The sequence below is a fragment of the Delphinus delphis genome, chromosome 4, assembly GCF_949987515.2.
Source record: "Delphinus delphis chromosome 4, mDelDel1.2, whole genome shotgun sequence".
Lineage (NCBI taxonomy): Eukaryota > Metazoa > Chordata > Mammalia > Artiodactyla > Delphinidae > Delphinus > Delphinus delphis.
The window spans coordinates 72767801-72793840 of NC_082686.1; the positions used below are offsets into that span (position 1 = coordinate 72767801).

Here is a 26040-nt window from a genome sequence, read left to right on the forward strand (position 1 = left end):
TTAATTAATTTAGGTACCTACTATGGTAGAGGACAACAGAGATCTAGACTAATATAATTCAGAGTAACACTTTACTATCTAGTATGGTCAAGGAATAAAGTGTTCCCTACACTTTATTATGAATTTTTCAAAAGTTCACTTGCAACTTGCTACTATTAATTGAAATACCTCATTTCTAGGTCTTACATTAATCTATCAAACAGTCCTTTCTAATTTGCTGTATATGAGCTCCTATGGACTAGAGAACCAAATATCCACATTATTAACTATATCACATTTAAGAAAAAACAAGCTGAGTAAACACCCACTAGGATGGTTATTATCAACAAAACAGTAAATAACAAGTGTCAATAAGAATATGGAGAAATTAAACCCTCGTGCATTGCTGGTAGGAATATAAAATGATGCAGCCACGTTGAAAACAGTATGGTGGTTTCTCAAAATATTAAAACACAGACTCACCATTTGATCCAGCAATTCCACTTCTGGGTATATTCCCAAAAGAATTGAAAGGACTCAAATAGATATTTATATACCCATGTTCATAGCAGCATTATTCACAATATCCAAAAGGTGAAAACAACCCAAATGTTCAACAACAGATGAATGATTAATAAACAAAATGTGTTATATACAAACAATGTACTATTATTCAGCCTTTAAAAGCAATGAAATTCTGATACAATCTACAACATGGATGGATGAATCTTGAAGACACGATGCTAAGTGGAGTAAGCCAAACACAAAAAGACAAATATTGTATGATTCCACTTATATGAGGTACCTAGCATAGTCAAATTCATAGACAGAAAGAGAAGTTATTCCCAGGGACTGGGATAAGAAGAGAATGGGGAGTTACTGTTTAATGGGTAAAGAAATTCAATTTGAGATGGTGAAAAAGTTCCAGAGATGAATAGTGGTGATAGCTACTGAATGTGAATGTACTTAATGCCACTGAACTGCACACTTATTTTAAAAATGGTAAATTTTATGCTATACATATTTTATCACAATTTTAAAAATGAGCTGAATTGAGAGTCTAGGTGAGTTTAAATGAGTAAAGTGCATGGGATACAATATGTGGTTTTATAATATTTTAGCTATTTAGATATCTGTTTCTTACTAGGGTCAAGATAATTGATATTGCCAGATAAGACCCAACTTAAAAAGAGATTAGTTACCATACTTGGCTAACTAAAACCATAAACAAAAGTACTGAAATATTTATTAACATATGTACAGTGTGGTGACATTTCTGATGACAGTCTGTCACAGTAGTTATCACTTTCCTTAAAAAAATATACTTATATACACACACACACATCTTTAATCTTAACCCATATTGCACCTCGACTAACATTCCAAAGTTTATACACTTTATTTCATTTGTCCACCACATTTCTTCATCTTTAGGGTGTTCCGAGACAATGGAGGTGAGCAACATAATAACACTCCTTCAGAAACTATTTCTCAATTACAATTCCTTCAGTTGTATCAGTGAAGCTTTTTCAAAGGTGCACCCAATCAAAAAAGGCACCCTCTGGAAAAACTGCACACAGAGATTGAGCTTTTCTTAGTAGTCCCAAGTATTAATATTTTATATTTCCCATGCAGTCCCTGTTCTTTATAGTTAATCAACATTTTATATGTCAGAAGTGAATTATTATAACTGTTCATAACTATAAAGATTTAGGAAAAAAGGTTAGATTATCATTATGACAAGATTAGCATTTCTACAAAGTAACATTCTAGAATTCAAAATGTTATCTTCTACATTTTCTTTAGTTTTCTAAACTCAGGAGTATAACATGGAGTACCATAAGATATCTAGTCTAAAGTAAAACAGAAGTTACTACACAAATATAAGACAAAAACAAACATGGTAAATTCTAGTATAATCCCAATCTCTCCTACTTCCTAAAAGTCTGTTCAACATGCCAATGTCTGAAAATCCAAGTTATTCTCAAAAGACCAACTTCATGAAAATAAAGAATTAAATTAATGAGCTTACTCTGAACACTTAAGACATTCAGCCAATAAATATTAATGGAGTGAGGGACTTCCCGGTGGCACAGTGGTCAAGAATCCACCTGCCAATGCAGGGGACACGGGTTTGATCCCTGGTCCAGGAAGATCCCACATGCCGCGGAGAAGCCCGTGAGCCACAACTACTGAGCCTGTGCTCTAGAACCCACGAGCCACAACTACTGAGCCCACGTGCCACAAATACTGAAGCCCGCATACCTAGAGCCTGTGGCTCTGCAACAAGAGAAGCCACTGCAATGAAAAGCCTGCGTACCACAACGAAGAGTAGCCCCCACTCGCTGCAACTAGAGAAAAGCCCATGAGCAGCAACAAAGACCCAACGCAGCCAAAAATAAATTAATTAATTTTAAAATATATATATTAATGGAGTGAATACCTTCTGGAAGAGAAATAAGAGAATTAAAATATGAGATACAACCATAATGTCTTTGGGAGATTGAGATAACTGAGGAAAAAAATTATACAACACCTAAAGTTTTCCAATTTAAAGCACCTAAAAAGGCAGAATTCTATACAAGTTTGACAGCTATATTTTAAATCATAGTAAATCAAAGTGTAAAGAAAATGAGAGAATGCAGTTAAAATGACTGCCATGAAATAGACAAGAGTGATCCCATACTCATCCAAAAATACATACAGCTCACCCAGATATATACCAGACATATAATTTAAATGTCTGATACATTTTTATCACCTTGAAAAAAGTTATTTACTTTGAAAATAATGATGCACTAAAGCAAGCAAGAAGAGAAAACAAGAAAATGCAGGAATGTTAAAACATGCGTTAGAGGGAAACTACCCTTTAGTTGACTCCCAGTTGAAAATATTAATTTTGTCAAGCCTACAGATCAGTATTATCACAGTCTATTCCTCATTTTCCATTTATAGTCTGCAAGTGCTTTCACTGTTTTGGACTAAATTGGGTCCCCACAAGTGCAGTTCCTGAACAAAGATCTAAATTATAAGGTCACAAAGCTATAACACGTACAATAGAAAAATTCTCAAAAATTAAACTTAAACACAACTAATTAGGCCAACAGAACTGAGAAGAATCATTCCTATTACAAAAAATTTTTTATTTGGAAATCCCTAAGATTACATGTATTTCATAAGTCTCCAAATCTAAGTAAAAATTTCTTTATTATTTTCTTGCTAAAATTCAAAGTTTGCAAACACTAGGAGTAAGGGAAGTACAGAATTCCAGAAATTCCCTCAAAGGAAGTTGAGAAAAGGTTTTCTAGCTTTTAGTGATAACTTACATCATCCTAAACAGAGAAACTCACAAACCATAAAACATTTCTCAAACTAAAGAAATAAGGCAGTACTAACTCAGGATCAGAATAGGAAGTCTAAACACAGGCTCAAGAATGTGTAATAATTTAATATAATATAGGTAATATCTCTAATCTATGAGTAATATTTTAGTTAATGGAAAAAATATTAAGACCTTAACAGACACCTCAGCAAAGAAGATATACAGACAGCCAATAAGCATATGGAAAGATGCTCCACCATATATCATCAGGGAAATGCACATTAAAACAAAAAGATCCCACTACACATCTATTAGAAAGGCCAAAATACAGAACTGACAACAACAAATGCTGGCAAAAATATGAAACAATGGGAACTCTCATTCACCGCTGGTGGGGATGCAAAATGATACAGCCACTTTGGAAAGCTATTTGGTGGTTTTTTACAAAACTAAACATACTCATCATACAATCCAGCAGTCATGTTCCTCAGTATTTACCCAAATGAGTTGAAAACTTATGTCCACACAAAAACCTGCACACAGATGTTTACAGCAGCTTTATTCATAAATGCCAAAAGTTGGAAGCAACCCAGATATTCCATAGGTGAATGAATAAACTGCAGTACATCCAGACAACAGAATATTATTCACACTCAAAAACAAAAATTAAACAAAAAACAAAAACTATGAAGCCATAAAAATATGTGGAGGAACCTTAAATGCATATTACTAAGTGAAAGAGGCCAACATGAAAAGGCTACATGCTGTGTGATTCCAAGTATATGACATTCTGGAAAAGGCAGAACTATGGAGACAGTAAAAAGATTAGTGATTGCCAGGGGCTGGAGGTAGAAGAGACATGAATAGGTAGAGTACAAAGGATTTTTAGGGCAGTAAAACTATTCTGTATAGTGTGGTGGATATATACAAATATAAATCTATAACGGTAGACATATGTCATGATACATTTGTCCAAACCTATAGAATGTACAACTCCAAGGGTGAATACTAAGGTAAAACTATAGACTTTGGGTGATAATGATGTGCTCATGTAGGTTCATCAATTGTGACAAATGCACCAATCTGGTGGAGATGCTGATAATAAGACAGTCTATGTATGTGTGGGGACAGGGGGTATATGGGAAATCTCTGTACCTTCCTCTCAATTTTGCTGTGAATCTATAACTGTTCTAAAAAATAAAGTCTTTAAAAACTTAAATTGAAACAGATATGAGCTATCAAGTCATGAAAAGACATGGAGAAACCTTAAATGCATATTGCTAAGTGAAAGAAACAATCTGAAAGGGCACACACTTGTGATTCCAACTATATAACATTCTGGAAAAGGCAAAACTACAGAGACAATAAAAAGATCACTAGTTGCCAGGGAATCGGGAGGAGGGAGAAAGAGATGAACAGGTGGAGCAAGAGACAGCAGAAAGATCAGTGGTTGCCAGGGGTTTGGGGGTAGGGAGGGAAGGGATGATTATGTGGAACACAGATTTTTAGGAGAGTGTAACTATTCTGTATGATACTGTAATAGTGGATACATTTGTCAAAGCAACAAATGTATATGTCAAGTTTATCGATGTATAATGCAAAGAGTGAACCCTAGTAAACTATGGACTTTAGTTAATAACAATATATTAATACTGGCTTATCAACTAACAAATATACCACACTAATGAAGACATCAATAAGAGGAGAAACAGGAGTGTGGGGTGGTAAGGATATGGGAACTCTCTGCTTTCCACTCAATTTTCTGTAAACCTGAAACTGCTGAAAAAGTTAAAAGTCTAATAATTTTTTTAAATGTTTAAGGGAGCATAATAATGAATTTATATTACAGAAACAAGCAATCGCATACTGTATTTCAAAATGATTTCCAAATGTATTAAGGATTTAAATGTTAAAAAAAGAAGCCATGACAGAATTTGAATATAGTAAAGATTTTTTATAATCTCAGGGATAGGAAAGGCTTTCTAAGCATAATACCAAGGGTAAAAGCACAACAAAATTGATAAATCTAACCATATATGTGTTTTTTTAATTAAATTTTAAAAACAAATGACAAACAATGGAAGCTATTTGCAACTTGCAAGGCAGACAGAATTGGTTTCTCTAATGTAGATTTTATACCTCTAAGAAAAAAATGAAAAAAAAAAGTGAGGATTAAAATATTTGACAAATTCCTCATGTTTTTCTAACTATAACACTTATATAAATGGTGATTATTGATATTAGTGTTTCATTTTTATGTATTTTATTAATTTGTTTTTGTTATTAAACTCATAAAACAAACAAAAAGTGGTTGGAGGGGCAAATGACATGAACAAATAATTCATAGAAATTAAAATAAACAACAATGTAAGAAAATTCTTACATCGTTGGCTATTTATTTATTCAAAGAAATACATAATAAAACATCAAAATGACTGAAGGTGTATTCCACATATCAGAATAGAAAATATTAAAAAGATAGATAATACTCCATAGCTTAAGGTATAGTAAATTAGTCATTCTTCCACATAATATCTAAAAAATTAAATTGATATAACATTTCTGACAGTAATTTTAAAAACTACATCAAAAGCCTTTTTAAATTGCACATCCCCTTTTACTAAGCAATTCAATTCTAGGAACTTACCCAAAGGACATCATCAAGGATGCAGAACAAAGAGGCATATACAAATGCAATGTTGTTTATAATTCAGAAAAATTATATACCTAAATGCTCCTAGGAAATCATTAATAAAACTACAATAAATCTATACAGTGAAATACAGTCTTTAAATGGTACAAATCCATTGATACGGAAAGGTACATAATGATAAATTTTGTGGGATAAAAATAGTTAAAATGTATAGCACAGAGAAGTCACACTGTATACACTTAAGCAAATTCAACCATAGCACCTCTTTCCACCAAAAAAAGGGCAATTCTACCTATCAGTCCACCTAGTAAGTAAATGTCAGCAAATAAAAAATGAGAAGGGAGGAGACTGTTCCCTCAGGTAGTCTCCATTTTCATAGCATCTCTCTATATCTCACTGTGCTGAATGTGATTCTAGAATTATGTGCTTTTAATACAAGAGGTCACTTAAACACAAGCCAACTACTTCATCTGTTGATCAACTGAAGAAACAATGATTTCTGGACTTCCCTGGTGGTCCAGTGGTTAAGAATTCACCTTCCCATGCAGGGGACGTGGGATGGATCCCTGGTCGGGGAGCTAAGAACCCACATGGCGGCGGGGCAACTAAGCCCGCGCACCACAATTATGGAGCACATGTGCCTCAACTAGAGAGAAGCCCGCACACCACAAACGAAAGATCACGCCTGCCGCAATGAAGACCTGACGGCAGCCAAAAAAAGATTTTTCTTGGCTGAAATCAATGATTTCTTTCCACTACAGGGAAAAACAACTGTATTGTAGTTAATGAGAGACAGTGTTAAACTCCTGAAGGATTTTTAAGGATAATTTTAATTTGATATTTTTCACTTTATACACTGATTTTAAGTATCAATTCCCACTGAATTGTAGAAACAATTATACTATGTTTTGTGTAGGGAGTTTGTTTTGTAAAATGAAAGTGTGTATACATACATAAGAATAGCATTCGAGAAGGATATTCACCCTATGGAAGAAGTAGCAGGTGTTGGTGTGATAATTTTCTTGCTTATAATATTTTATATAAAGTACATGTATCTGACCTTAAATGTTTATAAATTCCATTTTGGAGGGTTAGAGAGAAGGCAACTAGAAAACTAAAAAACAATGAAATATAACTGTGCCATTTCAGAGGGAAAAATTTTATCAGTTAATTAACTAAAAGTACAATGTTTTTATAAACTAAAATACACAATAGTCAAACCTACTGAGGCACAGATACGCTGCTTTCATCTAAACCAACATGGATTTAAAAAGCCATTTTGACTCCCAAAGAGAAAAATATATAAAATTTTAAAGTATGTATTATAATTTGTTGTTTCACATACTAGAAAGAGAAAAAATGTCAAGCCAGTATCCAAAATAAATTATTCCAACACTTTAAATACTATATGACTAACAGCCACACGGTATTCCTTAAAACAAGGTATGTATCAAAAGGAAACAGAGCTTCTCAAAGAAATGGTTGATCCTAAGGCTGGGGCAGGATATGTACAAGATGAACCTGGAACATCTTGTTATGCCAAAAAGTAAGAAAGTGCTAAAAAAAAAAAAATGAGGGCATGTCATAAGAGCAAGCTTGAGAAGCCTCCTACTAGGCAAATCTGAGACAATCTGAACACCAAAATCATTAAGGATGGTAATAAATTATCCACCACTGAAAGAAATATGATAGCTAGGTAGCTAGCTAGGTAAGTAGCTAGATAGATAAATGGGAGAGGAGTGCTCTTAATTACAGTAAAATGCCAAGTGTTAGCTGGTAACTGTAGAAAAGTGCTGCTGTTAAAAATATATATATAATCATTCAACTGTCATTTTCAACATAGTAAAAACGGATTCAGGCAAGCATCATCGATGGATGCTAAGTCTAGATGGAAATTTTGCTAAAGAACAGGGTACATGCAAGGTGTTAGTGTCTCCCCCACATATTGCTTGTAAGTTGCAAAGGGGAAAAAAGTAACTACAGAGAAATCAGACAACACCTTAACTGGGTGATTAAAATTAACATTACCAATGAAGGGCAGAAGACATCATGTACCTCTGGATGTACAGAACCATACAGAATACATAACCTGAGTCTAATCACAAGCAAATATCAGACAAACCTAAAATGAGAAACATTATATATAAAAAAATAAGAGCAGAGGGGAACTGTATTCTTCAAATACGTCAATGTCATAAAAAGCAAAGGTTGTGGAAATGTGCCCAGATTAAAGGAGAGTAAAGAGACATAACAACTAAATGCAGTACCTGGATAGCGTACTGGAAAAATAATTTGAAAAGGAAAATTTTAGTAGGAAAAAATTTATCCCTACATAGATGAAATAGTTTAGACTAGAATATTTACAGATGCTTTTACAGCTCTGTGATTGCAAGGTTCTAAAGAGAATTCAACCAGATTCAGCATAATCAAAGCACTGCTTCAAAGCAGGAGTAAGTAAAACCATTAACAAATAAATAACAATCCAATTCAATCAAAACCACCAACAGAAAAGTTAATAAAATTTTCCTCAAATTCCATAATTTTTAGTCAACAGTCTGATCCATATCCTGTTATAAATGCTTTCCTTTCTCAAACCTAGCCTACAAAGTTACACACACACACACACACACACACACACACACACACACGCAGGTGCACAAAGTTACCAACAGACTAAAAAATAACATCACTGGGACCAATAATAAACAAAAAAGCTAAGGAACTTTGACATTTTACCATTATAGCTGGAAGTTTGTAAACCTCGATAACTATGTAAATACCTTTCAAAGTGTGTAAATTCCATCATTATAAACATTCTCCTTCAAAGTAAAAACTATTTTAAAAACCACGTTTTAAAAACACTGACCGGGCTTCCCTGGTGGCGCGGCGGTTGAGAGTCCACCTGCCGATGCAGGGGACACGGGTTCATGCCCTGGTCCGGGAAGATCCCACATGCCGCGGAGCGGCTGGGCCCGTGAGCCATGGCCACTGAGCCTGCGCGCCCGGAGCCTGTGCTCCGCAGCGGGAGAGGCCACCACAGTGATAGGCCCGTGTACCGCAAGGAAAAAAAAAAGACACTGAACCTACAGATCAAGATCTATGTTAAACATATTGTCAGTGTTCTTTATCACTCTATTTAAGAACAATGTTCTTATAAATTAAAATACACAATAGTCAAACCTACTCAGGCTTTTGTCTAAACCAACGTACATTTAAAAAGCCATTTCGGGGGCTTCCCTGGTGGTGCAGTGGTTGAGAGTCCGCCTGCTGATGCAGGGGACACGGGTTCATGCCCCAGTCCGGCAAGATCCCACATGCCGCGGAGGGCTGGGCCCGTGAGCCATGGCCACTGAGCCTGCGCGTCCAGAGCCTGTGCTCCGCAAAAGGAGAGGCCACAACAGTGAGAGGCCCGCGTACCGCAAAAAATAAAATAAAATAAAAAGCCATTTCGATTCCCAAAGAGAAAGTACATAAAATTTTAAAGTATGTATTATAATTTGATTGTCTTACAATTTATTGTTTCACACACTAGAAAGAGAAAAAATTGTCAGGCCAGTGTCCAAAATAAATTATTCCAATGCTTTAAATACTATATGACTAACAGTCATAGGCTATTCATATTAAAATACTCAACTTATGATAAAGAACACCCTAATGGTTGAAGGTGAAAAGAGGCTCTGGACTCAGATTAGTTGAGTCCAATTTCTGGCTCCACAATTTACTATGTGAGAGTCCTTGGGCAAGCTGCATAATCTCTCATTTCCTCTTTTTTCTAATCTATAAAATAGTATAATCACCTCATAAGTGAATATATGCCTCACAGGATTATGATGACTAAACGAGATACTTTTACTAGCACAGAGAAAGTGTTCAATAAATGTTAGCCATTATTACTTCTTACATACTTAAAAAGGAGTCATACTCTCACATCCATTAGTATGGCTACTATCAAAAAAACTGAAAATAACAGGTGTTGACAAGGCTGTGGAGAAATTAGAACCCTTCTGCACCATTGGTGGGATTATAAAATGGTGCAACCTCTACAGAAAACATTATGGTGGTTCTTTAAACATTTTACATGTAACTGTCATATGATCCCACAATCCCACTTCTGGGTGTACATTCAAAGGAACTGAAAGCAGGTTCTCAGAGACACTTGCACACTCACATTCAGAGCCACACTGTTCACAATAGTCAAGACGTAGAACGCAAATGTCTATCAATGGAGGAATGGATAAACAAAACTTTGACACACACACACATTTATATACATATACCCCAACACACAAGAATATAACTCAGCCTTAATAAGCAAGGGAGTCCTATCACATGCTACAACATGAATGAACCTTGAGGACATTATACTAAGTAAATAAACCAGTCACAAAAAGACAAATACTTTATGATTTCCCTTATATGAGGTATTTACAGTAGTCAAAATCATAGATACAGAAAGTGGAATGGTGGTTACCAAGGGCTGGAGGGAGGAGGAAAAGGGGAGTTGTTGTTTCATAGGTATCGAGTTTCAGTTTTGCAAGATGAAAAAGTTCTGAATTGTTTCACAACAATATGACTGTACTTAACACTACTGACTGGTACATTTAAAAATGGTTAAGATGATAGATTTTATGTTTTTTTACAATTAAAATAAAAAAGTCACACTTGATACTCAGTATCTCCAAACTTAAAATGTCCTTCACCATGTTTACAAGGGCAAGTGAAACTGTTAGTTAATAAAGCAGCAATAAATGAATTAGATGCTAAAAAAATCTCAGAAATGGACAGTTTTATTACATAATCACCTTCATTCTGAATATCTGCAGAAATAAAATAGTGCATTAAAATAAGCTTGCTATTTATCGCAGACAAAATACAAATCAAATGACTCACTCACTAAAGTCTCTAAAGCCAGCCTGTTCTTGAGACCAGGTTTTGCTCCTGTGCACAAGGAAAGTAGATGAATTCTCTTATTCCGTAAGTAAACCCAAGGGTCTAGACTGGTACGAAATCTTTGAGGACTACCGAGGTCCTCTCAGATCGCAGACAAACGCAAGAATCAGAAATGACCTCAAACCACTATGGACCTGGAGAGCAGAGCTTTGACTGTTATCAAACCATATCCAGTCTATTTTACTCACAAAATTTTCAAATATAAGTACACAAAATGAGAATACAAAAATCAAATATATTTAGTTTTCAACCTGCTCACCTAAATCAGGGATTAAAATTAGGCAGACTTTATCTCCCATTTATATAAAAATAATCACCAGATGTTTTGGGAATAAATTTTAAACAAATGTATAGTTCATGGACTTTTTTTTAAGCTATAATTTAAATATTCACCTTTAAAGAAACAACTTAGCTGAAACTCAGAAGTTAATAAAAACTTTTCTGTTTTCAATAATTTTTAAATCTTCAAGCCATCCTTCAAGGATGCTACCAAGCATCAGGGCAAGAACAATGATTGCCATATTTCACTGAATTGAGGATATTGATATGGAGGATATCAACTGTAAAAGGCACCATTATTTCACATGCCACTAAGAATGTAAAACCAATGCCAATATATATCCGTTAAAAAATGCACCCCAAATACAGAGATACCAAAATTTTTAAAAACTGGTATCTTAGAACAGATGTAGTGCAATATGTGCATGCTGTTCCTCTGAATAACCCAAAGGTACCAGAAACCTAATCTTAATAATATATCAACTACAGAGGGAGGGGGGAAAAAAATCAACACTTCTATAACACCAAACCCCCAGGGCCTCACACTAAGTTTTTTTTAATGCATGAAAACAGCCGATACAAACTACCAATTCAAGAAATCAATCAATAAATAACCGCTGCAGAGTGCAAGTCCAAAGAAGTAACTAGATAATTCACTATAGCCTAAGGAAATGATTTCCAAACTCTAGAAGTCAAAAACCTAAGCACCATAGGACTTTCAAACAATTAGAGGTCAAGACCCCATGTCTCCTTTAATCCAATGGTCCACAGGTATCACCTTACAGAATAGAGTGCTACCTACTAAAGGAAAACACTTAACACAGAATTTTTCAGTACACACTATGAACACAGTGGACTCTAGTTTAGCTTAGGGTAATTTACAGGATTAAAGTACATTACCACACTGTTTCAAAACCAATGGTACAGCTGCAAAGCAAAAAAAATCTTACTGACCTAAAAATTTTCAAAAAAAGGAATAAAGATTAATACATTAACCCAACTTAAGCATGCACCAAAAAATGCATTTATTAATTTAGCAGTGTCAACAATTAATTCAACTACAGTATGGAAACACAAAAAATCTCTACTAAATTTACCCATTTCAAAATTCCTAATTATTACTTTTCTTACACCAAAATCTGATCCCACATTCTATAAAATCTTAAAATATAAGCAAATCTAAATATCAAAGTAAATTCACAACCAATAAACTTATACAGGACAAAGAAGATTCACAAATATAACTCACAATTAGAAAATTAACTCTATCAGAATTCAATTATGCATAAGAATAAATACATTCAAAATAGGCGAGGCAGAATACATTAAAAAAAAAAACCTTAAACATAGTAAATCTACCTCCAATCTATGGAGAAATCTAAGTGTAGGTTCTGTTTGGTTACTTCACTAACCATTTAATTTTCTTAAGTCGCAGATTCCACACAGAGGACTCCATCTATGTCCAAATGTACAAGAAGACATAGAAGTCATACTATTTTTCTCTAAACAGTGACCCTACTAAATAAAACACTCCTAGGTTTAATGGTGATTTAGAAAACCAAACAACTAAAACTGATTTTTCCCTTCTTTTTTTGTTTTTTCAGAGGAATCCAATTTGATCATCCATTTGGACCTTAAACCTCAGAGCTTAGAAATCCAAATGTAAAAAATGTCCATCAGTTTAAACAAAAAAGGCAAAATGCTGGTAATCTTTGAAGATGGGTGACAGATGCATACTAGTTCATTATACTGTTCTCTCTTTTGTTGTATATATTTTCAAAAGTCTATAATAATGCTAAATTTAAAAAAATTATTCAGACGTATTGAGTGATCTTCTTCAAAATCTTCTTTAATTCTAAAACTAATTTAGTATAGTATCAATTTACCAATTAGTTATTTGACAGGATACATTAACTTGAAAGTAGCCCTCAAGCCACATCAAAAGTTACTCCATCAATAGATAGATATAAGGCTGTAACTACTTTGAAGTTACTGAGGAAAAAGTTGTAATACAATGAAATATATGTCTTACTTTAATACGTTATATAGCCAATGACAAATAAAAACACATTTTATTCTTAGAATTGAAAGGGACAATTTTTCTAGTTCACTGGTTTGTATACTTTTCAAGATACCTAGAGAAGAGGGCCAGAGACAGAGCATCCTGTTTTATATATTGGGGATTATGTACAAAATATAAGATTTTGCATTAAAAAGGGGCCTAGCTACTTTTTAGAAAAAGGCTTAAAAACCACTGTTCCATTGCACCCACATGCTACAGCTAATAGTGACTTAGAAAAGATTAAATGACTTGTACCATATCATTCAATCAATGGCACTGTCAGGAGTAGAATTCAGCACTCTTGACTATGTATGTGTTCAATTCTCCTTTAAAACAATGCACCACATCAAATTTAAGTTACAGTTAAGAATAAAATTGTTTCAATATTCTTGTCTGTAAAAGAAGATTAGACAAGATCATCTGTAAAATCATTTTCCAGGTCTAAAATTCTGACTTCACAAATGCCAAGTTTAAACAGAGGTCTATATTAAGGGAATGAATGTTCTTAAACATAGCAGAAATCCTCAAACATTTTCAGGGATTCCAGAGAAATAGCAAGTCAAATACAGAAACAAGCTAACAGTTATTCAGTCATTACTTTTTGGATCCTGAAACATTTTTGCAACTTCTTCATCTTTTAATGTTAGGATGTTAAACTCTGTTATCAAAGACCACTGAAATAATCATACTGAAAGTTTTTTTGGTTATTAGATACTTTTGGAAAGAATATTGGCCTAAGTATCAAAATACACCACTCACTGGATGTTCAAGTTATTGAATGCCTCACAGAGAACCAAGTATATCACTCTCTGAAGTTTAAAATAAATGAATTTAGAGCAGCATTACGCCTATCTGACACATAATGGTCACAAATAAAGTTTTAATTCCCACCTATTAAAGCCTGAAAGAGGTTGCTCTGAAATATGTTAATAACCCGTTCTATGGAACTTCTGAGCTGTCTGTCTTCTGTTTGGCTTAGTTTCGAACGATAACCTTCCAAAAGGTGCAATGCTCTCTGGGTATCTGAAAAGAAAAAAGAGTCTGATTAGGGACTTCCCTGGCGGCACAGTGGTTAAGAATCCGCCTGCCAATGCAGGGGACACGGGTTCGATACCTGGTCCGGGAAGATCCCACATGCTTGCAGTGCAACTAAGTCCGTGCACCACAACTACTGAGCCTGCGCTCTAGAGCCCACAAGCCACAACCAGTGAGCCTGCGTGCCACAACTACTGAAGCCTGCACGCCTAGAGCCCATGCAACTCAACAAGAGAAGCCACCGCAATGAGCAGCCCCCGTCTCTGCAACTAGAGAAAGCCCGCCCACAGGAATGAAGACCCAAACAGCCAAAAGAATAAAAAGTTTTTTAAAAATTATATATTTACAAGAAAGTATTACAAATTAGCTATGCAGCAAATGATTCTGCAAGGCACCTAAACAATTCCCAACATCCTCCAAGTCAATCCATGCCACTATGTTCATGTACACATATATATATTCCCTAGAATGATCCAAAAAATGTTCAACATGTTACAATAAAGGAAGGTGAGCAGTTTGTAATAAATGTGTACTAGTGATCATCTGATCAAAGTATTAGTAACACTGTTTCAGCTGATCTGACATACAAAAGCAGAGTATCTACAATTTGTCATTATAATTCAAATATTACGTGCTTCAAAACTACTAGTTCTTAGCCAGTATCCCACATTCGCTCACAAAAGTGTTTGGTAAGAATGATAAAATGAAATATTAAAACACCAATACAGAATTTTTAAAAAGACATTTCAGAGGGAAAATGTTAATTGCCTCTCCAGTCACCAGAGAGATGTCAAGGAAAAATGCTTGACAAACATTTAGGTGTTTCCATCGTCTGAATGATATGAGGCTTAGATTCCCTAAGTAGTAAGGTTAGGGCTGTGCTGTCTCATCAGAGTTACACAAACATCTTTAAAACATAGCAATCACAAAACAGACATACAGAAAAGCAAGAGACACCCACAGAAGAGTTCCGACATAAATTCTCACCTTGCTTCCGGACCGGCATTTTTCTCCAGAATCAGGAAGAGGGCACACACCTTTAAGAACACAAAACATAAAGGAAACTAAATTTAGAATAGAATCGAGGTTAAACTAGCATTTCCCCCTAACTCTCAAATCGAAAAACTCCTAGCCCTATTTGAAAAGCCCCCCTGGCAAAGTTTTCCCAAGTGAAAGGAAGAGCCGCACAATCCAGCAGTGTCAATCCAGAAAGCTTTTACCTAAGGTTGGGTTGCCCTGCAAATGTTAAGAGCAAACAGAAGCAAGATGCCAAATTCTCCTCGAAAGCTGCCCCCTCTCCAAAGAGCACTAAATGCCTGGACATGGGGCCAGCCTCCCCCGGCATAAGTATACATACCCCCCACCTACTACTGGGGGGCTGCAGAGGCTCTCCGACCCTTGGCCCCCAAGCCAGCAGAGGCTGTAGCGCACTGGGAGAAGGGATCAGCTGGACTGATCACCCCGCCCTGCTCGGGCCCCCTCCTCTCGCTTGCCTGTCTCCTTGCTCGCTTCCTCCGAGCTACTCCAGCGAGGGCCGGACAGGGCAGCGGCCGCTCTCCGCGACGCCCTCGCGCCCCACATGCACACCTCCGCGGGCCCCCACACCTGCGGCGCGGCCACAAAGTTCCAACGAGTGCCGTGCGCTCTGAGCTGGGGTGCGCCCCGGGCGGTCTCGGGGCGGCTCCCCAGCCCTGCCCCGCTCCACGTCCCCCCGCCCCGCCCGGGGCTCGCGGAGCTGAGCAGAGGGGGGTGAGGGAACGGGGGAGGAGCTCCCCTCAGCGGCCGCACCCCCGTTGCCTCTTCCTCCTCCTCGGCCGCCGCCGCCGCCGCCTCTACATTCGCCGCTGCCCGCTAGCCCGCTCGCCCTCTCCGCTCTTAGCCGCCCCACCCCCAGAACCTCGCCTCCTTCCGCGCCCCCAACCGCTCTCCCCCCAAACTTTCCGCCAAGATGGCGGCCCTGGATCTGGACTGCCGCGCTCCCACGTGACCGCTTTCCCGGCGCTCGCAGCCAATGGGAAGTGAGGAGGCGGCTTGCGCCGAGCCCCGGGCTCCCAGCGCTGCTACCTTTGGTTGGGGGGGAGGAAGGCCAGGAGGGAGCTGGGGAAAGCAAAAGGGGACCTGGGGAGCATCTAAGTGCACTTCCTCACTTAAAGGGGCGGCCACCGAAGTGACTCTGAGGACAAAGGAGTTGACACACAGACTCTACAGGTGGCCCGGGGTGGCCCTGGAAGAGCCCGCGTTTACCTCGCCTTAGCCCACCGGTGTGTCCCGCGATTCTGAGGGAGTAACGCACCAGGCCGGGAAGGGTGAGGGTGTCGGAAGAGAGACGTGACTTCACCTACGCCAGATCCAGGACACACATTCCGAGACACCCTTTAACCTCACTAAACACGTGCCTGGCGCCCCCGAGGGTGGATCCCCAACCTGGAAAAGCGTTCTCCGGGAGGAATCATCAGCACCACCCAAAACAGGGGGCGGGAAAGGGCGGAGCCTGGGAGGAGGGAAAAGGGAGGCGTTTGGGCGGGTGGGGGGAGGGGTGCCGTCTCTGCACTCTTACACTTTGTACTAATATTTTAAAAGTTACTATTAGCTCCTCAGTAAAAAGTTTTGGGGGGATTGAATTAAAGAAGGGTAGGTAAAATAGGGAGATGAGTTAATTTGATAAGAGTTTGAGGGTTTCACTAGAGAATTTTTTAAGTCTAAGTGATTAATTCCAAGTATGAATGCATTTAAGGATGGGAAGAGAAAGTTGGTTCCCTCTTTTACTCACTCATTCATTCCCCCTTGCCTGCAACCCCCGCCCAGTCAACAGCTCCAGGTATTACCCAAGCTCTGGCTGCTCCTTTAAGAACTCACCTGTAGCTACCGCCTCCCACGCCGCAAGTCAGCTGCCGCGGCTAGTTTAAGTTTCGTTTGCAACTGGAAGCGGGACTACGGGCCGGCCTGGACCCCGCTCTGGGGCTGAGCCTCCCAGGTTGTAGAAAGAGAATCGGGAAAAGCTCTCCAAGTCACTCCCAGGTCTTCGAGCCTCTTCTGTGTAGCAGGGACCTCACTGCTCTGAGGTCCAGAGAGGATTTGCCTAAGATCACCCAGAGTTAGTGACAAAACTGGAACCACGGTGATCATGTCTTTCAACACTGGAAGGCTCTTGCCAGTAAATCAGATAGCCTTTCACCGAGGCAGTATCCTTGGGCTAATGAAGGCAAGTCCGGGGAACCTTGTACTGTAATCATAACAGTTGCTCAGAGGTATGCGGGTTTCACTTTTCGATTGCACCTTTGAATCCTAACTTGTTAAGAGAACCCAGCGATTTAAGAGTTCATCTAGACCTACTGTCTCAGTTTAAGATAAACTGATGAGCAGAGAGGGGAAGCAACTTGCCCAAGGACACATAGGCTAATCAGTGACAGCAGCCCAGAATTAACTCTCATAGCCCCAGTCCAAGGTTCCTAACACTGTGATTTTGGACAACTTGACCGTAGTATGTTGCTGGTATATTGGTAGCAAATCTCTTTATGCTCTCCTGCCTCATGGGAGCTTGAGTAACAGTTAAAGCAGCATTTCAGAGAAGAAATGGGATGGAAAAGTGAAAGGAAGCTCAAAACCAAGGAGCTGAAATAGAAGGACTTTTAAAATAGTGAAAATGGCTTGATGGCATGCATGCTATTATTATTAAGACTTCATTGATGAACTGTGAATGAAATGGTTCCACTTAAGGGACCATTCTAAGAATGGAATCTCTGCAGAATTCAGAAGGAGGGAGGGATTTCACCTACCCCCTTAATTTCAACTATTGTTCATGTATGTTCACTTGCCAGGCAACGGGGATAGAAATAAAGATCTAAGCCCTGCTCTCAAGGACCCGCAGCCTAGTAACAAATGGATAAAGACCAACACAGGTTTTCTCAGGGACCACTGAAAAGTCAAAACCAAAATTTGTGTGAGTTCTCAATGTCTTCCTAGTCCTCTCCTAAAAACAAAAAAGAGGGGGAGGAAGAAGAAGAGATAAGAGGGCACGAAGCCCTTCCTTCTTGTCATCTTCTAGCCCTATGTGGTCAGCAGTGTCCAAAATGGACATGAATGAATGAAGCTAGTAGCTGTTCCACCCTTGGGGGCCAGGACAAGTCCAGGCCTTGAATGAGAGGCCTTTACTCTTCGTTCCTCCCTTCTATCCATCTGTATTATTTACCTATAGCTGCATAACAAATTCCTCAAAGCTTAGTAGCTTAAAACTCAGTAGCATAGTAACTAAAACAGCAATAAATATTATCTCACATTTTCTGTGCATCAGAAATTCAGGAGGACCTTAGCTAGATGGTTCTGGCTTGTAATCTCAAGAGATTGTACTCAAGATGTCTACCAGGGCTGCAATCATCTGAAGGCTTAACTGGGATTAAAGGAGGCTCTTCCGATATGGCTCCCTCACAAGGCCTCTGATTGTCGGCAGGAGGCCTCAGTTTCTCACCAAGAAACTCTATCTATAGGGCTGCTCCACTGGCTTCATGACATGGTAGATGATTTCCTCCAGAGCAAGTGTTCCGAGAGAGCAAGGCAACAGCCACAACATCTTTCCTGACCTAATCTCAGAAGTAACATTCCATCATTTCCACAAGCTCCTATTTGTTACTTAGATCAGCCTCAAGGGTATGAATACCAGGAGGTAAGAATCATTAGAGGCTGGCTACCACATCATCACAACATACAAAGCAATGACATCTGGATTTTTCCAAACAACTTTTATTTCCTTGAAGTTCTCCTTACTTTATGCAGGTAGCAGCTGCCATCAACTAAGACCCGATACAGGATCTGATTACTTTTCCAACCTCCTCATTAAAAAAATAATAATAATAATGAAAAAAATGTATGTAGCAATATAAACTTTCCAGCTCCAAGTTAACTTTCCTTTCGAATAGCTTCAAAGCCTTAGGGAGTCAAAGGATACAGGGAAAGGCTCAAATCCCCCATTCTTCTATTGAGATGTCAGAGATTTGATTCTCAAAAAAATTGTTTCTCAGTTTTAAACTTCCCCTTCCCAATAATCCTTCTACCCAAGCCACCCTTGTAGCTCCACATCTCTATCTTTGTCCTCTCCCCTATCCAGGTCCCCAGCCCATCTTCTGTAAAAGTACTCAGGTCCTGCCAGACTCTACTGCGTCTTTTGCTCTCACTCCAGCAAGTGGTAGTGTGCTGCCGGTGCCATGGAAATCAATAAAAGGAAAGGACTTGATGCTGTCAAAACACTTAGGCCAGCTTAGGCTACAAGAAGAGGAACAATGTTGAGAATGGTAAAAGTGACCATGCTGGTTTAGACCTCCAGGAAAAGCTCAGCAGGCATTTCCTGGCAGCACACTTTAAGAGGGATCTAGACAACCAGCGTCTGGAAAGAAAAGAGTAACCAGAGCAATCAGGGATGTGAAACCTTACCCCAAGGGGAACAACTGTAGAATCTAGGGTCAGTTTTTTCAGAAACGAGAGGGCTTTAGGGAGCTTGACTTTAATCTTCAAACAAGCTTATTCTGTGTAGCCAGGGGACAGTACTAAAACTAATGGATGAAAGTTACAGGGCCACAAGAAGTTCTTCTTTAGTGTAATTTGTCATAACTGTCCAAAATTCCAAAGACCTGCCCCAAGGTGGTAGGAGTTTCCCATCAAGAAGAGTCTGAAAGAATCCAACAATGCTTCCTTGTCAGAGAGAGGTAGATACCCAGGACAGAGGATTGGACTAAGTGACCTTTGCGATGAGAGTTCTAAGCGCTTGAAACTTCTGTCCCTGCTGTGGTATTAGTACCATTTTATCTACATCAAGAATCCATTCTACCCATTTTTAGTGGTACTGAGACTGACTTTCTTCTGCAAAGATAACTCTTACCAGAACAGAAGGTACAAGTTGAAATCAATTCACTTTAAAATGTGGACAGTTGCCCACCTCCATGACAATTAGGCACTGAAAGTGGAGATAGTTTTAATGGAAATAGGAATGTCGCCTCTGACCACAAAGGAATAAATATCCACACCCTAATTATATGTTATGACTAAATAAGTTTTTTTTTAATGCAAAGTTGTTTATCTAAAACACTCTGTAGCTTCCTTCTTTCCTTCCTTTACCCTGACAAGTACCCTTGAGGATTAATGAAAGGTTTCATAAATGTATGGGACATCTGGCCTGGAAGGGCCCTTAGACATCATCTAGGGCCATCCTCTCATTTCACAGACAGAAATGCTCCCAGACAGTATCAGCACACAATTATCAAAAGGCTTTTCCCTGATAGCAGAATGCTACTGGCATTTCAGGAATAATCAGTCTTCCTCTGGGCGGGGAGAGGGAGTGGGAACTAGTAATATTTTCTAAAAATACATTTCTAAGTTTAACCAGATTTGCCTTTCTGCCTGTGAAGAACTTGGGGTATTGACAGAAACTCTAGGATCCCATATTGAAATCCTTAGGATTATACTCAAATCTCTTTGAGACAGCCTCCTCACCCCACTTCCTGCCAAAAGGATTACCAGTGTCTATTCAAAGAAGGCTCTGGGTAGGGCCCCCTGGTCAGATTATCCTTTCATAGGAAACTTAGTTGGAATTTGAAGAAACACTACTAGAATTTTAGGAAATCATTTGTATTCCATTTCTGAGATGTGGCTTGGCTAATAGAATTCTGATAAGCAAAAGAATCCAAAGGATTCTTCATAATTGGACATGGATTGAGTCCCAGTGACCAATCTCCTTTAGCACAAAAAACTGCCACAGTATTCCAGAAGCTTTCTGTGCCAGTCTTTCATTTTTGGGAAATGACACTGGCTAGAGCTGTAATTTTCCTGTTCCTCATGTTGTATAACCCCATATTCTTTTATTATTTCCTTTTATTTTAAGCTCACCAGAACAGTAACAACAAAGAATCATTTAAATCTTACTTTCTATTTAACTTTCCTTTATGTTAGATTAATTTCTTCCAAAAGATAGTTTTTTATCAACTGAGATTAATTACCTATTATTAATAAATTGGGCTACAGTTCAGGAAACTTCCAGATATGCTTTTTAAAAACTCTGCAAAAATTCCACAAGTTGGAAATCATTTCAAATTGCAAATTAGTTTGTGAATAAATAAAGCCAAGCCCAAAGTGGGTGGAGGACAACAAAATAATACTTACAAAAACAAAAATTAAAAGGAGGGGACATTATCAATTGCTAATGAAGGTGATTAAAGTCTTTAAAGAAAAGGAAGGAGCAGATATTTGATAAGAAATGCTACCATAGTAATTTAGAGAAGCCTGGATTCAGGGGAGCAGAATAAAGCTATATCTCTATTCTCTTTTCTCTCAGAAAATCACTCCCAAAATATTAGAACAAAAACGAACTCGTTTCTTCATCCTCAATGAAAATAAGAGTGCTTAGTAACCTCAAAAAAGTAGTTAGAGAATTGGTCAAATTCAAGTGCCTGGGATAGGGGTTGAGGGAGTAAAAAATAAATAAAAATTTAAAAACCAAGTAGGGAAAAATGTGTGTGTGTGTGTGTGTGTGTGTGTGTGTGTGAGAGAGAGAGAGAGAGAGAGAGAGAGAGAGAGAGACGTATTAACATATTGATTAACGTAACAAGACTGTTCCACTTATTGTCTGTATTTTTGAAATATTTCTCAATTAAAATTTTATATCTAAAAAAAAGCAGTACACTTGTCTTGAAGAACCCTAAAAGAGCTTAGGAAATAGAGGCTCCAGATACCAGTGAAGATGAGGTACAGCTAGGCATGGTGGGGCAGGGTTGTGGGGGAAGCTGAAAAAGGAGAATGGTTATATACCTGCATAAGGAGAAGTTAGATGCTAGGTTCCGACACACTCAGACATGTAACCACCTTCCCTTACTACTCCAAAAGACAAGAGTTTTATTTACCGGGTAAAAAGAGAGGTTTTAGATTTGGGGACACTAGACACAGAAGGTGGTGGTGAGTTACAGCAGTAAAAATAGGAGACTAAAAGAAAATTTGCACACTGAACCCAGTGATTCTCCCTCACCAGCCCACTTCCTCCTCCTAGATCCAGGAGCCATAGCTGGGCCCATAGACTCCAGACAAAACAAAACAAAACAAACAAACAAAAATGGAACTGCCTGAGGAAAAAAGACCAATAGATATAGTTGGGAGGTTCACAACAAAAGTTAGTCTGAGCCATTAGGAAAATGCAAATCAAAACCACAATGAGGGGGCTTCCCTGGTGGCGCAGTGGTTAAGAATCCGCCTGGCAATGCAGGGGACGCGGGTTCGAGCCCTGGTCCGGGAAGATCCCACATGCCACGGAGCAACTAAGCCCGTGCGCCACAACTACTGAGCCTGTGTGCCACAGCTACTGAAGCCCACACTCCTAGAGCCTGTGCTTCGCAACAAGAGAAGCCACCCCAGTGAGAAGCCGGCACACTGCAATGAAGAGTAGCCCCCGCTCACCGCAACTAGAGAAAGCCCGTGCACAGCAACAAAGACCCAACACAGCCATAAATAAATAAATAAATAAATTAAAAAAAAAAAAAAACCACAATGAGGGGGCTTCCCTGGTGGCACAGTGGTTGAGAGTCCGCCTGCCGATGCAGGGGACACGGGTTCGTGCCCCGGTTCGGGAAGATCCCACATGCCGCGAAGCAGCTGGCCCGTGAGCCATGGCTGCTGAGCCTGCGCGTCTGGAGACTGTGCTCCGCAACGGGAGAGGCCACAACAGTGAGAGGCCCGTGTACCAAAAAAAAAAAAAAAATTGAAAACAAAACATAAAACTCAACAAAAGTTTGGAAGATAAGGTCAAGGAAATTTCCAGAAAGAAAAAGAGAGGGAGGGAGGGAGGGAAGGAGGGAAAAAGAGAAAGAGAGAGAGAGAGAGAGAGAGAGAGAGTGAGAGAGAGAGAGAGAGAGAGAGAGAGAGAGAGAAAGGAAGAAAGAAAGGAAGGAAGAAAAGGAAGGAAGGAAGAAAAAGAGAGCAACGAGAAAGAAAATATAGGAAAATGAGAGGTTTGGTAAACAAAGATTATCAAATAGTAAATATTCTGGAAGAGAGATCAAGGGAGAAAACTAAGTAAATAATACTAGAAATTAACAAAATAAGGGGAGGAAGTGAATAAATAAATAATGCAAGAAATTTATCAGAACTGAAAGACAAGAGTCTACAAATCAAAAAAGGCCCACTGACCATCAAGCTTAATGGATGTAAAAAGACCCACACCAAAATACATCATTGTGATATTTTAGAACAATAAAAATGCAGTGTAGATTCTCAATGCTTCCAGAAAGAAAAAACTGTCCATATACTAAGAACTGGAAATCAGAATGGCATCAGAATTCTCAATAACTTTGGCAGTTAGAAGATAGTTAAACAATGTATTTAAAATTCTAAGGAAAAATTGCTTTTCCCAGGATCATATGCTAAACAGATTGCCAATCTGGGTACAATTAAAAAAAAATTTTTTTCACTCTCTCAAAAAAATTATCTCCCATGCATGCTTTTTCAGGAGGCTTCTAGATGGATGTATTTCAGCAAAACAAGAGCATAAACCAAAATAGGAAATGTGGGATCCAAGAAACAGGATCCAACTTGGAATAGGTGAAGGGAATTCCAGGATGCTGGTTTAAGACCATTTCAGTACTACAGCTGTGGAGCAGGACTTTGAGAGGAAGCAGTACAGATTGGAAGGTGGGAGGACTTTAGGATCAATGTTTCCAAGACAGACATGGAATTGGTAAACTAGTTGATAGTTTTGATCACATGGAAAATTTGATCAAGGAGCGTTTCTCAGAGCTGTTGGAGGGGGTGGGAAAACTTAAGAAGATGTTGAAAGAAATCTAAACAAATGAAAAACATCTGTTAACTCCAGGAAAATAAATTGTGTAAGAAAGAAAATATCACTATATACTATTTGGCTCAAAAGTACAATATTTTTGTAGTCCTAGTAATGAAAACATAATATAGTAATGAGAAATAATTTAACAACAAAAAAGAGAGATACAATTGTAAAAGCAGGATGAGAATCAATAAATTAACGGTTTCAGATAAATCATACACAGGTAACAGAAAGTCAATTGATAATTTCAACTGCTGAATAAAAGTATCAATCTTCTATATTATTTAATAATATGGAAGTAAATTCCAGAAGAAACAGCTAAAAGAATTGAAGATTTTTCTCCAGAGTGGGATGGGCACATTGGAGAGGTGGGTAGAGGGCAAGGACCTTGTATTCTTTTATTATTACTATAGGACTTTTAGCACTCTTTGACCTTTAAAAACTATTTGCACGAAAAATTTGACTAGGGATAAAGATTATTTTAAAATTTATATAGGGAATTCCCTGGCAGTCCAGTGGTTAGGACTCCACGCTCTCACTGCCGAGGGCCCAAGTTCAATCCCTGGTCGGGGAACTAAGATCCTACAAGCTGCGCGGTGCAGCAAAAAAGAAAAAAAAAAAAAAAAAAAGTATATTGAAAGTATCTTATAAAATTTATATAAAGAGAAGTTAGGTGATGCACAGTGACTTCCATGCACATTGACTCCTTAAGCGGCATTCCATTGCTAAATGTAAATGGAAAGAATCTGATAATTCCAGTTGCTGCTGCAGGAACCATCCCTCCTGGAGACTGAGACGGCTGAAGGAAGTGGACATTACAGGGCCAGAATGACAAGACTGCAGAATCTCCTTTTCTAAGGGGTGTCATATTTTTTCCAGAAAGGTTCAGATGTGGTTCTATTTGTAGACAGTTTTACATACTTCTCAGAACCTTTCCAACTTGATATGTGCGTGAGTCTCTAAGATTTCTAGAACCAAATAGAAGACCCTTTGAAAGTGAAATGTCATGTCTCCCCCACCTAAATCATAAACACTCTAAGAAAAAAATCACTCTTTATTAGCATCTAGTATTAAAATTTTAGTATGCCTTAAAGCAATTATACTCCAATAAAGATGTTAAAATAAAAGTAGAAAAATAAAATAAAATTTTAGTATGCCTTAACTTATATTCTGATGCTTTTTTTTTTTTTTCAGTACGCGGGCCTCTCACTGTTGTGGCCTCTCCCATTGCGGAGCACAGGCTCCGGACCCGCAGGCTCAGCGGCCATGGCTCACGGGTCCAGCCACTCCGCGGCATGTGGGATCTTCCCGGACCGGGGCACGAACCCGTGTCCCCTACATCGGCAGGTGGACTCTCAATCACTGCGCCACCAGGGAAGCCCTGATGCTTTCTTTAAGGATGTATTTTTAAACAAATACACAATTTAAAAAACTATGTAGCTAAGATCTGTTTATGGTTAAAAAAGAAAACTGCAAACAGTAGAAGCATGTATACTTAAAAGTAAAAGTATGCATTCCCATCTTTGGCCCCCTGCTCTGACTCACTCTTTAAGAGTGGATTTTAACAGCTTGGTAAATCACTTTGTGGGTCACTACCTTTTGATTTTTCAAAGTGGAAGGAGGTGAGAAAGCAACTCAAGAAACTGACTGCTATATATGATGAGAGACTGAACATATACACAGGTGTCGGCTAGACTCCACAGGACAATAGATCTCTGATCCACAACCTCTGCAGCGACCAGCCCAGGGAGCCAACCACAACCTCTGTAGCAACTGGCGCAGAATGATCAGGACTCTGTGAATGACTGCCAGCTTCCCTATGTTTTGCCCTTGCTTCTAACTCAGGACTAACCAGAGAAAACCAAATATGCTCCCCAAATGTCCTGCTGGTTATCCCACCTCCAACTTTCCTGTGTCAACAACCTCCAATCAGAGCATACCTGATGCCTTTT

General features: G+C 38.5%; 1 protein-coding gene across 11 annotated transcripts in view; it reads right to left on the reverse strand.

Moving 5' to 3' along the window:
* DLG1 (discs large MAGUK scaffold protein 1) overlaps window positions 1-16194 on the reverse strand; it is a 285716-nt gene extending 269522 nt beyond the window's left edge. For 8 of the 11 annotated variants that reach the window (XM_060010903.1, XM_060010902.1, XM_060010900.1 and 5 more), the window contains exons 1-3: window positions 15774-16193; window positions 15268-15317; window positions 14137-14268 (exon numbers count right to left, since the gene is read on the reverse strand). In XM_060010903.1, coding sequence (XP_059866886.1) covers window positions 14137-14268; window positions 15268-15286 — 151 coding nt within the window. In that variant the 5' untranslated portion in view covers window positions 15287-15317; window positions 15774-16193. Of the gene's footprint in view, window positions 1-14136; window positions 14269-15267; window positions 15318-15773 lie in introns of all 11 variants that reach the window. The other 3 variants (XM_060010905.1, XM_060010904.1, XM_060010895.1) reach the window with 2 other exon arrangements.
* Window positions 16195-26040: the final 9846 nt, after the last annotated feature.